The sequence below is a fragment of the Festucalex cinctus genome, chromosome 5, assembly GCF_051991245.1.
Source record: "Festucalex cinctus isolate MCC-2025b chromosome 5, RoL_Fcin_1.0, whole genome shotgun sequence".
Lineage (NCBI taxonomy): Eukaryota > Metazoa > Chordata > Actinopteri > Syngnathiformes > Syngnathidae > Festucalex > Festucalex cinctus.
The window spans coordinates 16,481,372-16,494,139 of record NC_135415.1 but is presented as its reverse complement, the minus strand read 5'-3'; the positions used below and the strand labels follow the sequence as shown (position 1 = coordinate 16,494,139).

Genomic DNA, 12,768 nt, shown 5'->3' with positions numbered 1-12,768 from the left:
CAGCGTTTCACGTGGTTTCACTGACAATAGTCCGCCGGCCAGGAGGACACAATTTCACTGGCTTTTGTCAAGCTCTTTACTGCACTCGTTTCAAAAACAGTCGGTAACTCATGTGGTAAAATAATGACAGTGTTTTGTCACCAGCACAGCAAAAAAAAAAAAAAAAAAAAGACTGATTTTGTTCTTTAAATAAAGATCATGTATTACTACAGTTGAATTCCCTGAAAAGGAGCAGCTGTCCAAATATTACATAAATCACATTAGTTAAGTGCTGTGCTGGAGGGTGATGTTCAAATAAAATCACAAAAGCAATTTCGACAAAAAAAAAAATACACCGACTTTTCTAAAAGGTTTTTAGAGTAGCTTTCTATGTTATGTCACAAGCACTAAGAAAACAATCTGCCTGCAGGACAAGTAGTTGGAATTTCTAAAACTTGATATCTTCAGGGTGGATGTTATTAGTATATTTTTTTTTTTAGTGCGCGGCTGCTTTCAATCTGAAACATACTGCCACGTACAATTGAGAGGACACCAACACTTTTACAGTATACAGCTATAAAACACGACTTGCAAGAACGGAAAACAAGATGATGGGTTTAAAGGGTTGCTGAGGGCAAAGCATGACTTGACCAAAGACGAGTTTTCATGCGAGTCCAACATGGTTTGGCTCGTACCTGGAGAATGTATTCCGGGCATAGTGCATGATACTGTCGAAATCGTAGACTTCGCCTAAGGAATCCACTTCTCCGGGCTCCATTTTCAAAAAGTTGTATTCCTGTCCTGTGAATGGAGGGGGGGGAAAAAAAGAACTGGTTTGAACTTTGTAATGTGCATTCATCGGCCACATTGGGTACACTTGCCTAATCTAAATTGAGACCCAAAACTAGTACTGTGAAAATGATGAATGATGATCTTCCATTTTTTTCCACTGTCAAAGAGATTATCAATGCATTTTTGCACAACCAAAAGAAAAGTGAAACAGCACTCCGCTCACGACGTTCTTGCCAATGCTTTGAAATGTACCTGGCTGAATGTTGTCTCTGATAATGCTGACGTGTTCGTCCCGATCGGGCCGCGTGTGTTCGTGCCAGAAGCCGATCACGTGACCCAGCTCGTGCACCACAATGCCAAACTTGTCACAGTTCTTTCCAATGGATATGGCCTGGGGGCCTCCTCCGCGCCGGCCCACGTAGGAGCAGCACCTGCCAATCAACAGACAGACACGCAGAGGCAGTGTTAACAGGATAAGAATATTAGTTTGGACTTGCCAGCTGTAAATGAAACGACTGTTAGTAAAAGGAATAAAAATGGAGAGTTGAGAGTCTATATGCTCTCAATAACCTTTCCTCACTTATTAGAGGAGCCATATGAGGAGAATCCATATATAGAGCCGTGACATTCATTCATTTATTGGTGTGCCGCCGCAGATGCGGAAGGTCCAGCGCTCCCTCTCTGCGTGACATTAAAAGGTTCGGTAAGGGTGTGTGGCGGACGGGCGCACGCATCGCGGCCCTGCGAGCCAGACGCCGCTCTCTAATTACCACAAGGCCAGCCAGGCTCTCCTGAGACACGCCTTGAACTTTGCAAAGGACAGAGGGGGGCCTGCTCAATATGCGGCAGAGTCAGGCATTCGCGCTGCTAACCGCTGCCGCCCGCGTGGATAATGCCATCCCTGTTGCGCCCGGGGACGGTTAGCAAGCTAAAAACGGCTTCGCGACGGTTGACTGGAAACAAATTCAGTCTGATGAAATGCGTCCGCTTTCCTGTTTAGAACTCAGCGGCATCAGGTGAGAGGGTGTAAAATAGTGCTACCTTGACTTGTGGGTATAATTTCTTCTCCGACCAAGCTCATAACAATTTTACTCGTAAATAAATTAGGACTGTCCAAATGAAAGCGTTAACTCTGGAGATTAAATTCTTTAATGTGTTACAAAAAATTAACTCAGTTTTATTTACTTTCTGTTACTGTCTATAGCCTGCAGCTAAACTTGACTAGACTGGACTACAGGTAGTTTTACTTTCAGTCTTACTAGACCAGGAGTGTCAAATTCATATTAGCACATGGGCCGCATTGGGAAAATAATGGTATATAACTTAAAAACAATTGCCATCATTTATGCGCAGATTTTCACTATTTGTGGGCCAGCCCTAAATTACGGAGCTTAACTGTAATATTATTCCGAAAAATAACACAAATGCAAATGAAACGAGGCAACATTGTGCCTGTATAAGTTCCGGACGTGTTAAATCTACCTGTTCTGCATATATATTATTCCCAGAATGCATTGCATGGCGCAGTTAACTCATTCCCAGTACATTTTTTGCTGCTTTACTGGATTTTGACGGATTTTGCAAGGCCCACAGAATATTCTGTTCTGTTGCGATCAAAACATGGTACCGACCAAAACAAAAGATTAGAGTCTCTTCTTTCATCAGGGAAAAAAAAAAAAAAAAAAAAAAAAGTATATTTCTATCCATTTTCATTTTTGCAGCAATTGACATTAGAATATAGCAAAGTTTCATCATTATTCACAAATCTGTTTAAAACAGTGGGGAAAAGGTGTTTTTTGCAACATGGCCCAAGTTGATACTCTCCTGCCATCTGATGGCAGTTTTTGTAATAAATACCATTGCTTGAAGCATTCTCTTCAGTTCAGAGGCTCATCAAAGCCTCCTATATGCTCTAGCATAAAAAGAAAAAAAATACACATTAAAAAATACATAAATACGTCTTTGGGAGCATGGTAATATTTAAAATAGAACGTATTTATACGTTTTTGGGAGCAAATGAGTTAATGACGTTATAAGGACGCTAATCCTTGTCATATCTTATTTGTGTTACCGTGTTATTTGTGTCGTATTTAACACATTTGTTGGTTTATGATTATAAATAAATAAATAAATAAATAATGAACCAAACCGTAAGTTGTGTGTAAAATAATGACATCCAGGACGATTCCCCATACAAGTTGCATTGCTCATCTGAGGACTGCTTGTGAAAGCACAAATTTATGTTTTGATTGTGGCCGGTTGATTAATTAGTCCGACATTCCAATTTTATTATATTTTTTTACTTTACAAAATCATCTCACGGGCCGGATTAAACCCCTTTGCGAGACTGATCCAGCTCATGGGCCGTATGTCTGACACCCCTGTACTAGCCGCTTGTTGGAGAAATCTCAAGTAATTTGTGCACTTTACAAAGCTAAAAATCGCATATTAGTTGCACATCTTTGGCGATATCTCAGAACAAAATTAGGAAATTGCAATTTGATTATTTTTCATTGTTCAGCCCTATTACAGGGCCTATATTAGTCCCATTTTTTTCATTTCACATCAGCAATATTGTGCCCAAATTTTGTTCATACTAGGACAGCTTGATTAGGAAGATAATAAAAATTGAAATCCCAATTAGGACAATCAACACATAAAACAATATGAAGACAAATACATTTCTTTGAAACACTGTAATTATGCAAGTTTTTTTTGGACCAAACAAGATTTATCAGTCATTTTAAACTAAAAAAAAAATAATAATAAAAAAAAATAAAAAATAAAATAACAAAAAAAAAAAATAAAAATAAAAATTGCAGTTATTTAAAACAAAAAAACAAAACAAAAAAAACCCCTCACAATTAGGCATTAATAATATTTTATTTTTTCTGGCGATTATGCCGATTTAGTAATTGTGGAGTGTAATAATTGAAATTTTAATTGAATTTCGATCAATTGCACAGCCCTCGCTCAGATCACAAATTTTGGCTTACAACACAGCAGAACATACAAACAAAAGAAAAAAAACGACCAAACGAATGCCTGTAACTTGGAAATTAAATTCATAAATCAAGGTACTACTGTAGTCCTAAAATGAAAGGCAGTGAGCTTGTGAATGGTTTCTTAGTAAGAACAAACATCCCGTTCTGTTTTAAAAGGGAAACGCTGAGTGGACACAGTGAAGGTCAATCAAATGGAGTAAACGGGGGCGAGCGGAGGCTGCGGAAGTCTCCCTGCTGGGTGCAGTGGTGTGCAACATGCATGACACAAGAGCTCAGTGACCGATGCACTGCGATGAAGAGATACAGGAAGCATTCCTGGCCACTGAATGGGCCGTCTCTCCGAGGACTGGTACAAGTCTAAAATAACGGCTCACACAGCGAGACTGGGAACCGAGGAACAATGGTGAAAAGGCTGCCGAGCGGGAAGCAAGGGAAAAGCACATAGGCGTTAAATCATTAGTTGGAGCTGAGGAAGGCTGAGCAGAGCGACGAACCCCACTGACTCACCCACATGGTCGGTAGGTGAAGACAATGTAGCTCTCCTCCTGTGTCCTCTCAATAAAGGTCACACAGGTGTGCTTCTCCCAGTGCCGCATGGCTTGGCGGAAGATAGCCCGCTGACTGCCTGGATGGGACGAGACACAGGATGAGATCATGCGAGTTGGACACACACATTGCGGGGGTGGGAGGGGAGTTTGAGAAAAGAAAAATGCAGTCATTTAACCTTCAGCGGCTTGGTCAGCTGTGGTTATCTAAATTGGATTCGTCTGTACAAAACATACTTTCCGTACGCATCATGTTTTTTTGCGCTACTTTTCTTTCAATAAGTTGTTTCTGTACAAACTGCTCGCTTTCATCAAGTTGAACTGAAAATGAAACATCTGTAGCACATTAAATGCAAGCGTGATTATTTTTCAAAAGAGGCATAACTTACCACTGAAATTACCGCTGATGACATATGGAATAACACCTTCAGGCCAAACACGCTCAGGTCTGGACGTGGCAGCTCGTTTCCTGCGGCGAGAGCCTTGTCTGCTTTGACTATTCTGATTGCTTGGTGCTGAAAAAGTACAAATTACGGTCGAAAGAGAAGTTGAGCAAATTCACTCACCACAAAAATGCTATTAAATGAATTGATTTTTTTTCTTTTTTACTGTGCAACACCAATAATCAAAAATCAATGCTTGGTGTGTTCTGAATTATTGAAGCCATCTATTTTTTTTGTCTTACCCCAACATTATTTTTTTCAATCTTTTCAAAATAAACTTAGGACTTGCTTTAAGGGGCCTGAATAAGAGCCATACGGCTTGTTGAAAACAATAACACAAAATTGAAATCAAGTCTCATCCTGCTGTTTTTAAAGGTATTCCGAAACCTACATCAGCACTTTTTTTTTTTTTTTTTACACCTTCACATGGCAGCCACAACATAAATGTGCATGTTGGAACATGCACTAGTGTAGTTTATAGAATTGTGAATCCCGCAGCTGTTGCCAAACCCCAGTTTTCCATTTAGGAACACGACCTAACAACATCCAGCAATTACTGCTGCACATGGTTGTCTGTTTGTAATGATGTTTGTGGGTTTAAAACTTCAAAACCATTGACAGTTTTTGTTCAAAACTCTGCAGTAAATCACCTGAGAAACCAATGCAGTGCTGCTATTTTTAATCTCCCGACAACAATCATAGGAAAGGTTAGGCCAGAACAGTCGCTTGGGAATTTTACATTGTTTTTACCTGTATTTGTGCGGTTAACAGTCCGAACTGTTCTGGTGGCCAAATCTATGATTCTATCCACTTTAAATGATTGTAGATCCTCCTCATCCAGAGCTATGTCTCCCAGAAAGGCAGCTAAAACAGACAAAAGAAAAAAAATAGCAAAGGTCAGACGACTGTGAAGTAGAAGTCCACGTTGTGTAGCGACTCTCGCCTGAGGCTTCTCCTGCTGCTCAGACTGAGTGGGCTGCATGGTTGGCTTGTCAACATATCAAAATAAAAAACTTCATTGACTTCTTACTAACCGTGACACAGAAATAGAGACGTGAATGTTTGGTTAGAAGGAAGGCCGGCTTGCCTGGACTCCAAATTATAGGAGAGAAATGTCAGCAACATATTAGAGAGTTGAGGCGAGGGGTCGGGTGCCGATTTATGAAATGAAAATAAAGCATGAACTCAGAAACCTGGCTGTCCGCAAAATTAACGTAGACAAGTTCAGACCAGATTCACGAGACGACTGCATACTGCGAGCTTGGTTAGTTAATGAAAGCCATCAAATATGACGTGACACATTGACACTGCCTCCATGAAGTAATATGGGGCACCTTGAACACGTATTAGCTTTTTAATGAGGCCAAGGAGAGAGGAAAAATAACCAAACGGTCCCACTTTACGAGGAATGTGCTTTATGGGATTCCTTACTAAATGCCCCATTTCTATGCAGGAAGGGCTCAGGGTTCTCTCCGCAGAGACAAGGCGCTCACTTTAACAAGCTTTTAACACCAGCACGTTTCCACAATTTATGGCCTGACTTGTATGCAGGCACCGGTGGGGGGAGGTGGCGGGGGTTTTCGGGTTTCGGCGGAGGGGGTGAGGAGGCAACGTCGTGGCTCTGAACCGGAGATGAGTATGAGAGAGAGAGAGAGAGAGAGAGCGGAAGGCACGAAAGATGGCATAGTACCCACACTGGCGCTGTGAATAGAGAAGGCAGATGTGGAGTGCAAAGAAAATGACAGCCCTCTGCATGCGCTTTTCCAGGCTTGTGAGGTGAACCAGAGAGCAGAGAGCCATTAAATTGAGAACTTAATACCAGTTATTTATCGTGGTTTTATTTTTAACTTCAATGTGTCATCCCTGATCGCGACTGTATTTATTGAGATGTAAGCCAGAACTGTCAGGTCTGTAGATAAATAAGGGTTTCTCTTCAGCACGGATAGATTAGAGATATTTAAAAAATAATAATAATAATAAAAATAATAATAAAAAAAAAGCATGCTTCTCTATTGGCATTTGCCAAAAAAGAACAGAAAAAAAGAACAAAAAAAGAACACATTTCTTGTGGGCAGTAAAAAGTGAAAAACCGTGACAAAATCATAAATGTCACACCTGCTCGCACCTTTGACTAGATATTGAATATTTTGTTTTACTCTGCTGTCTGCAGCCAGGTTGGCATTGCTAATGGGAATGCTCTCTAGTGCCTTACATGGATAAATAAAGGTTAAAAAAAAATGTGTAAAAGTAGACCTTCTCAAATAGGGTGTAATTGTACATCCACAACAGTAGGTGGCAGTGGCGCTTTGATTTAATTTCAATGCCTAATAAAGTCATTCTTTGTTGTAGGGGTGTGAATTGCCTCGTACCTGACGATTCGATCCGTATCCCGATTCATAGGTCACGATTTGATTCGATACCGATTAATCCCGATATGAATTTACATGTGGATTGTTACGATTTTTTTTTACTCAATTTAGAAAATAGCATTCAGTAAACTTGTACATGTACACTGTAAGATGTGTATGAAAATTTATTATTTATTGATCTGAAACTTCAGTGTTATAACTGTGAGTCACTGTATTTAACAAACAGGTTGTAACCTTTTTCATGTTTGAACAGCATTGAAATAAAATATTAAGGCTCAATGTTCCATTAATATAACATTTCTTCCATGCTTAAGGTGTGAAAGTTAGACGTTTTGTTGAATATTTTTTCATCAAAAATGGATGTTAAAAAATCGATTCGGCTGCCTATTGAATCGATTGGAGAATTGCGTGCTGTAGTATTGCGATATATTGCCGAATCGATTTTTTTTTTTAACACCCCTACTTTGTTGTAAGCTGATATATAAATTTGTCTTTGCTTTGTTTCATGTGAATAATGGTGTACTTATACCAATTTTACAGGCACATTACTGCATACTATTTATAGTCGAGGTGTAGAGTTGGGAAGGCACAAAATGTTTTCTTCTTCTTTGGACAGGTGTAACAGAAAATAATTCAGAAGCACAGGTTTAAACTTAAAGTCAGGAGGGGAAAAAAAACTGAAAAAAAAAAAAAAAAAACCTGTTTGAAAAATATCAACTGAGAATGCCACAAATTTTTATTGCGATACTTAAACTCTTTCGGATTTTTTCCCCTCACACAGAGAAGTAATCGAAGAATGATTGAATTCACATTGAATTGCCTTTCCCCCATAACTACATGGGCTGACCTTTATATGATTTTATAGAGAGAGATTGAAAGAGAGTTGGAGAGATAGATAGAGTGAAGAGCTGTTGCTTGGATCTGTTCCCTGAATTGTTGAAGACTGCATTTCTTATATGTTCTATGGAGATGATCTCAATCATGAAGTTCTAAGGTCCATAGAACCAGGCCATACTAGGGGTGCACCGATCACAATTTTCCAGCCGATCACCGATCCCCGATCTTTTAAAAAGTCTGACCTGCCGATCCCGATTTTTGCCGATACCAATTTTTTTCATGACAAGCAGCTTATATTTTCAGTGTTCCAGTCTTGTTTTATTGGAAAACAATGAACAATATTGGCGAAATAATACAAATGGGTTGTTTTAACTGCACATGAAGTAGTTCTCTCAAATAAAATACAAATCCTGTTAGTCATCTCAGCAGAAGAGGCTTTTTCAGACCTCTGAGGAGGGAGATGAGATTGGTGGAAAAGATCGGTTTATTTTTAAGGGATCGGCCGATCACCGATTTTCCAAAATTAAGGAAATCGGGGCCGATAAATCGGCTGGCTGATCGATCGGTGCACCCCTCGGCCATACAGTTGATTTCAGCTTGTAATGGTCCTTCTGCTGTTTTCCACTGAGCTTTTGCTTCATCTGTGATATCACGGTGGAAAACTTTAAATTCTCTGTGCATCAGTCAATGTGTAAGAAACATTTCAACTGAAGGGGCACTGAAATCTGGGACTGCCTTACAGAAGGCTCACTTATTTTATAATTTTGTGCCACATTGAAAAATAATTAGGTTTTCATTTCCTTGTAGAACAATTGCTGAAGGCTTTGACAAGATTGGAACCTGTAGGGACTCGGGAGCAGACAAAAAAAAAACCCAGCCCTAAGCCTTACGTGTTCCAACGGCTTTTCAAGAGTCAAGAGTGAATACAAGCAAGTCGTAGAGGATGCACGTGGCTGAATGACGGTGTTTGGAATGAGAGGTTAATGACAGCAATAAGCAGAGGTCTAGCGGCTGATGACAAGACCGGGCATGCGCAGGGCAGGCTTGAATTCCAGAGGTCAGAAACGATGTTTCACCTGAGTCACACTACTCACAATCAGCACTCACCGTGACTGATTGCTACCATGACAATTGGAAGCTACCAGATGACGGAAACTGACACACTACTGTTTTATATTCATTTTTATTTGATTCCTAGAACTGAGCATTAAAAAGAACAATCTGTCCATTCCTTCCAAATACAAACCAGAACAAAGACAATACAGAACAATCTGCTGGCATTGTAACACTGACTAGAAGACAAGTAGAGGACACATCCTGTCACGTGTAAGGTCAATTTGCACCAAGTCAGACATGCTGTGCGGAGGCACAGGGCAGTCGCCCAAGCCTGCGAGGTTCACGTCGGGCCACGCACTCTGCCCGTGGCCGAGGACCAAGCATCCGGCACAGAGAACCTGAAATGTGACAGCGCCTTCCCTAATCCGTGGTGTCATTCTTCTCAGACAACAGTGGAGATTGAAGTGAGCAAATGAACGGCATTTAGAACTCATTTCCCTCGGGCACAGCAGTCGTCCTGGAGACGCCGTCGCTGGTTTATGGAAGGACTTGCAGGGATTGGAAATTAATCCCCTTGTCTCCTGGTTTTAATTATCCACAGACATGATTGTGGGCATCTTTTGTACACAACTCGGCTGGGATTGAGGACAGGATTTGGACAAAGGTGATAAAGCCATCTCGATACAAAGCCTTCTAATGATGGTAAGTGTAAACACAGAAGAGTCGTCATGTGTGACACTGTAGATTAGAGTCCTGCACAGATGGCTTTCCACACATTACCTAAATGACAACAGCTGTATAGTTATAATACTAATATCAGTACAGATTGGACCTGCTGGTTATTTGTTCTAACTCCAGTTGACATACCTTTTTTTTTTTTTAGGTAAATACATTCGCACAACATTCCAATTCATGCTATATAATTCAACTGAAGTCATTGATTTTGGAAAGGACAATTTCCTGATTTACCATGATTTTTTTTTTTCTCAGTTAATCTCGACCGTCATAATCCTTCTCATCTCGATCTCTTTCCTCTCTCTCAGCTTTCATCATATTCAGTCAGATTATACGCCAGATCTCAATCAAATTAATCCCATTGATTCATGTAATGCCCAAGCCATGACCTCTGCGGTGTCAATCACACCAGGGTTCCAAATGAATCCCCTCGCTTGAACACCAGACCGTGACATCTGCCACTCAAACCTGCACAAACATCAATACCAAGCCTATAGACACACTAGCAGCAGCCTATATTTAGCAGGACTGTTAAAACTGCTCCGTGACTTGGAGTCTTTCCGCATGCAAGACCAAGTGATGAAGGATGAGAAAGCCAGGGCAGTATGTAAGCCAAGAATGCATCACAATACCCTGGCACCGCCTTTCACAGCCTGTGTTTGGTAACAAACGCTGCATTTGAATCCCAATGGGAGCCAGCTGTGTATTGCGTTAAGGTGATTACCATTGGATGACAGTGTAAGAATCACTTCTTATCTTCCATTCTGTAGCAGCTCCTGGCGAGTGGAACCAACGTCGCACTGCACACTTGAGAGCTCCCAAATACAATACGAAAAGAGTTTTGACACGACATCCCGTGAGATGCCAGCCCATCTTTTGACGACCATCCAAAAGATTAACGCAAGTTCTAGAATTTTCTTGTGCTACCACCACAGAACAGAAGTCTAATGATTATCAGAGAACCTGAAATGTGACAGATATTGAGTTATTTACGTTTGTCAATAATACTACTTTACGCATGGCCTGCACAAACTGGCATGGCCTGAAAAGCTATTCAAGGTTGTGCAATGCAGACAGTTTGAGCAGGGGATTCATTCATTTGCTTAACATTATTTCCTATGCTGAAAAATGTTATGTTGAACAACTTGGAAGTCAACTCGTGTCATAGAACAGATTGTGTTGGAATTTAGACGTGCCATTGTGCTGTAGTTAAACTGGCAAAGGTAAATAAAGCCCCTTCCTTGCACAATAGTACTCTGAAAAAGTCATCCATGCCTTTGTCATATCTCGGCTGGATTAATGTAATGCACTTCATTTTAGAGCCAGCCAAAATGTTATCTGGAGCACATAACTCTGATTTTGTCCTCCCTCCACCCGTGAATTAAAAGTTCATTTTCAGATTTATTTTTGTTTTCGTATCTTGAAATGGTCTGGCAATGCATTAGTTCTCTGACCTGCGCCTTTCTTATGCTCCTTCCCGGTGCCTCAGGTCATCTGACCAGCTACTTTTGGAGGTACTGAGATCTTTGTGGAAGTTCAGAGGGAAAACAGCTTTTTCTGATGCTGGACCCACGATTTGGAATGGCATTTTTAAAACTACAAGATGACATTCAAATATTCTCCCACCAGCCAAAAGCAAAAAAAAAAAAAAAAAAAAAAAAAGTGCATTAAAATGATTTTCATTTCTGTTGTAAAAATAAAAGTTTCTGCCTGTAATTAATATCTTTATTGTTTAATTATGGTTTAAAACATTAAGAGACTAAAAAAAAAAGTTTACTTTATTCATTAAATTTTTTTAAAATGAATCCGTCAATTAAAATCAACATCTATTGAGCCCTAGTTATTATTATTTTTAACTTCTGTTTTTGTTTTATGTTTGACTTATTTGTGTACAGCACCGTGGTAGATTTTAAAGTGCTCTACAAATAAAGTAGTTGGGAATAATAATGATAATGATGATAATAATAATAATAATAATAATAATAATAATAATAATAATAATAGTAGTAAATGTGCCAGCTCACTTTGTAAAACCATCAGTTGTGATTTCCTCAGCAACTACTTTGCGTGACATTTCCTAACAAGGCAATTTGAGCGCAAGGCGGGAGAAGCAAGCCAATTTGCTTATCTGCTGATTTGAGAAAGGTACACAAGGCATAATTAGAAAAGAAGCTGTGGCTGGAGTCTCATCCGCCACAGTCTGCGATTCAAGTAATTATCTTTGCAAAAGCCTGAAGTCTCATTCGCCACGGCTGAGATGAAGGCTGTCACCGCACTGCAGCTTCCAGCTTAATGACGAAAGTGAGCGCGACCGAAGCTGCAAAGGGCAAGCAGCGAGCGACTACGTTGCCTTCAACATTTCACACTACATCAAGCTCATTAGCAGATTGGATTTCACAGCTCATGCCCGCCACTGATTACTGATACACCTCATAGCCCGAGCAAACCCCCTTTTAATGACTTATCATCTGCTTGTTTGGCATTTTTAAAGTAAATGGCATGCACCACTAGAGCTTGGACCGATATAGATTGCAGGAATCTTACATTTTGATTTGCAAAAGCGTTTTTGGACGAATTGATATGACAGCTCTCATCTGTTCTTTTCGCCTCGGGACTCCCGACAACAGCGTGGAAGCACCAGTGAATAGTTTGAATGAAATCAACAGTAAATAATGAAGAAATGACTGCTAAGCTCACCATTTAAGTAAGCTAATTAAGCATCCATTGAGCCACGTAAATGACCCCCCACCTCCATTCCAACCATCTGAAGCATTGCTTAGGCTCCGCACCTCAGACTTGCTACTAATGTGATGCTTATTACTTAGCTCTGACGACAAACATATTGTTCCAACTAATGCACCGAGACCATGCCAATACATCAGGCCTCTAATCACCTGGACCCTGCAGAGAGAAGTGGCAGGGGTCCTGTCATGTAAAACACGCGCACACACAGTGTGGGACCACCTCTATAGGGCCTGCATTCCATGATAAAAGAAAAGGAATCTGC

At 40.3% G+C, this 12,768-nt stretch overlaps 1 protein-coding gene across 1 annotated transcript in view; it reads right to left on the bottom strand.

Moving 5' to 3' along the window:
• The window catches only part of bmp1a (bone morphogenetic protein 1a), a 38,802-nt gene that overhangs the window by 20,450 nt on the left and 5,584 nt on the right, over nucleotides 1-12,768 (bottom strand). Inside the window, exons 2-6 of the mRNA XM_077522946.1 lie at nucleotides 5,515-5,628; nucleotides 4,711-4,836; nucleotides 4,284-4,401; nucleotides 1,024-1,202; nucleotides 675-780 (exon numbers count right to left, since the gene is read on the bottom strand). Coding sequence (XP_077379072.1) covers nucleotides 675-780; nucleotides 1,024-1,202; nucleotides 4,284-4,401; nucleotides 4,711-4,836; nucleotides 5,515-5,628 — 643 coding nt within the window. The remainder of the gene's footprint in view (nucleotides 1-674; nucleotides 781-1,023; nucleotides 1,203-4,283; nucleotides 4,402-4,710; nucleotides 4,837-5,514; nucleotides 5,629-12,768) is intronic.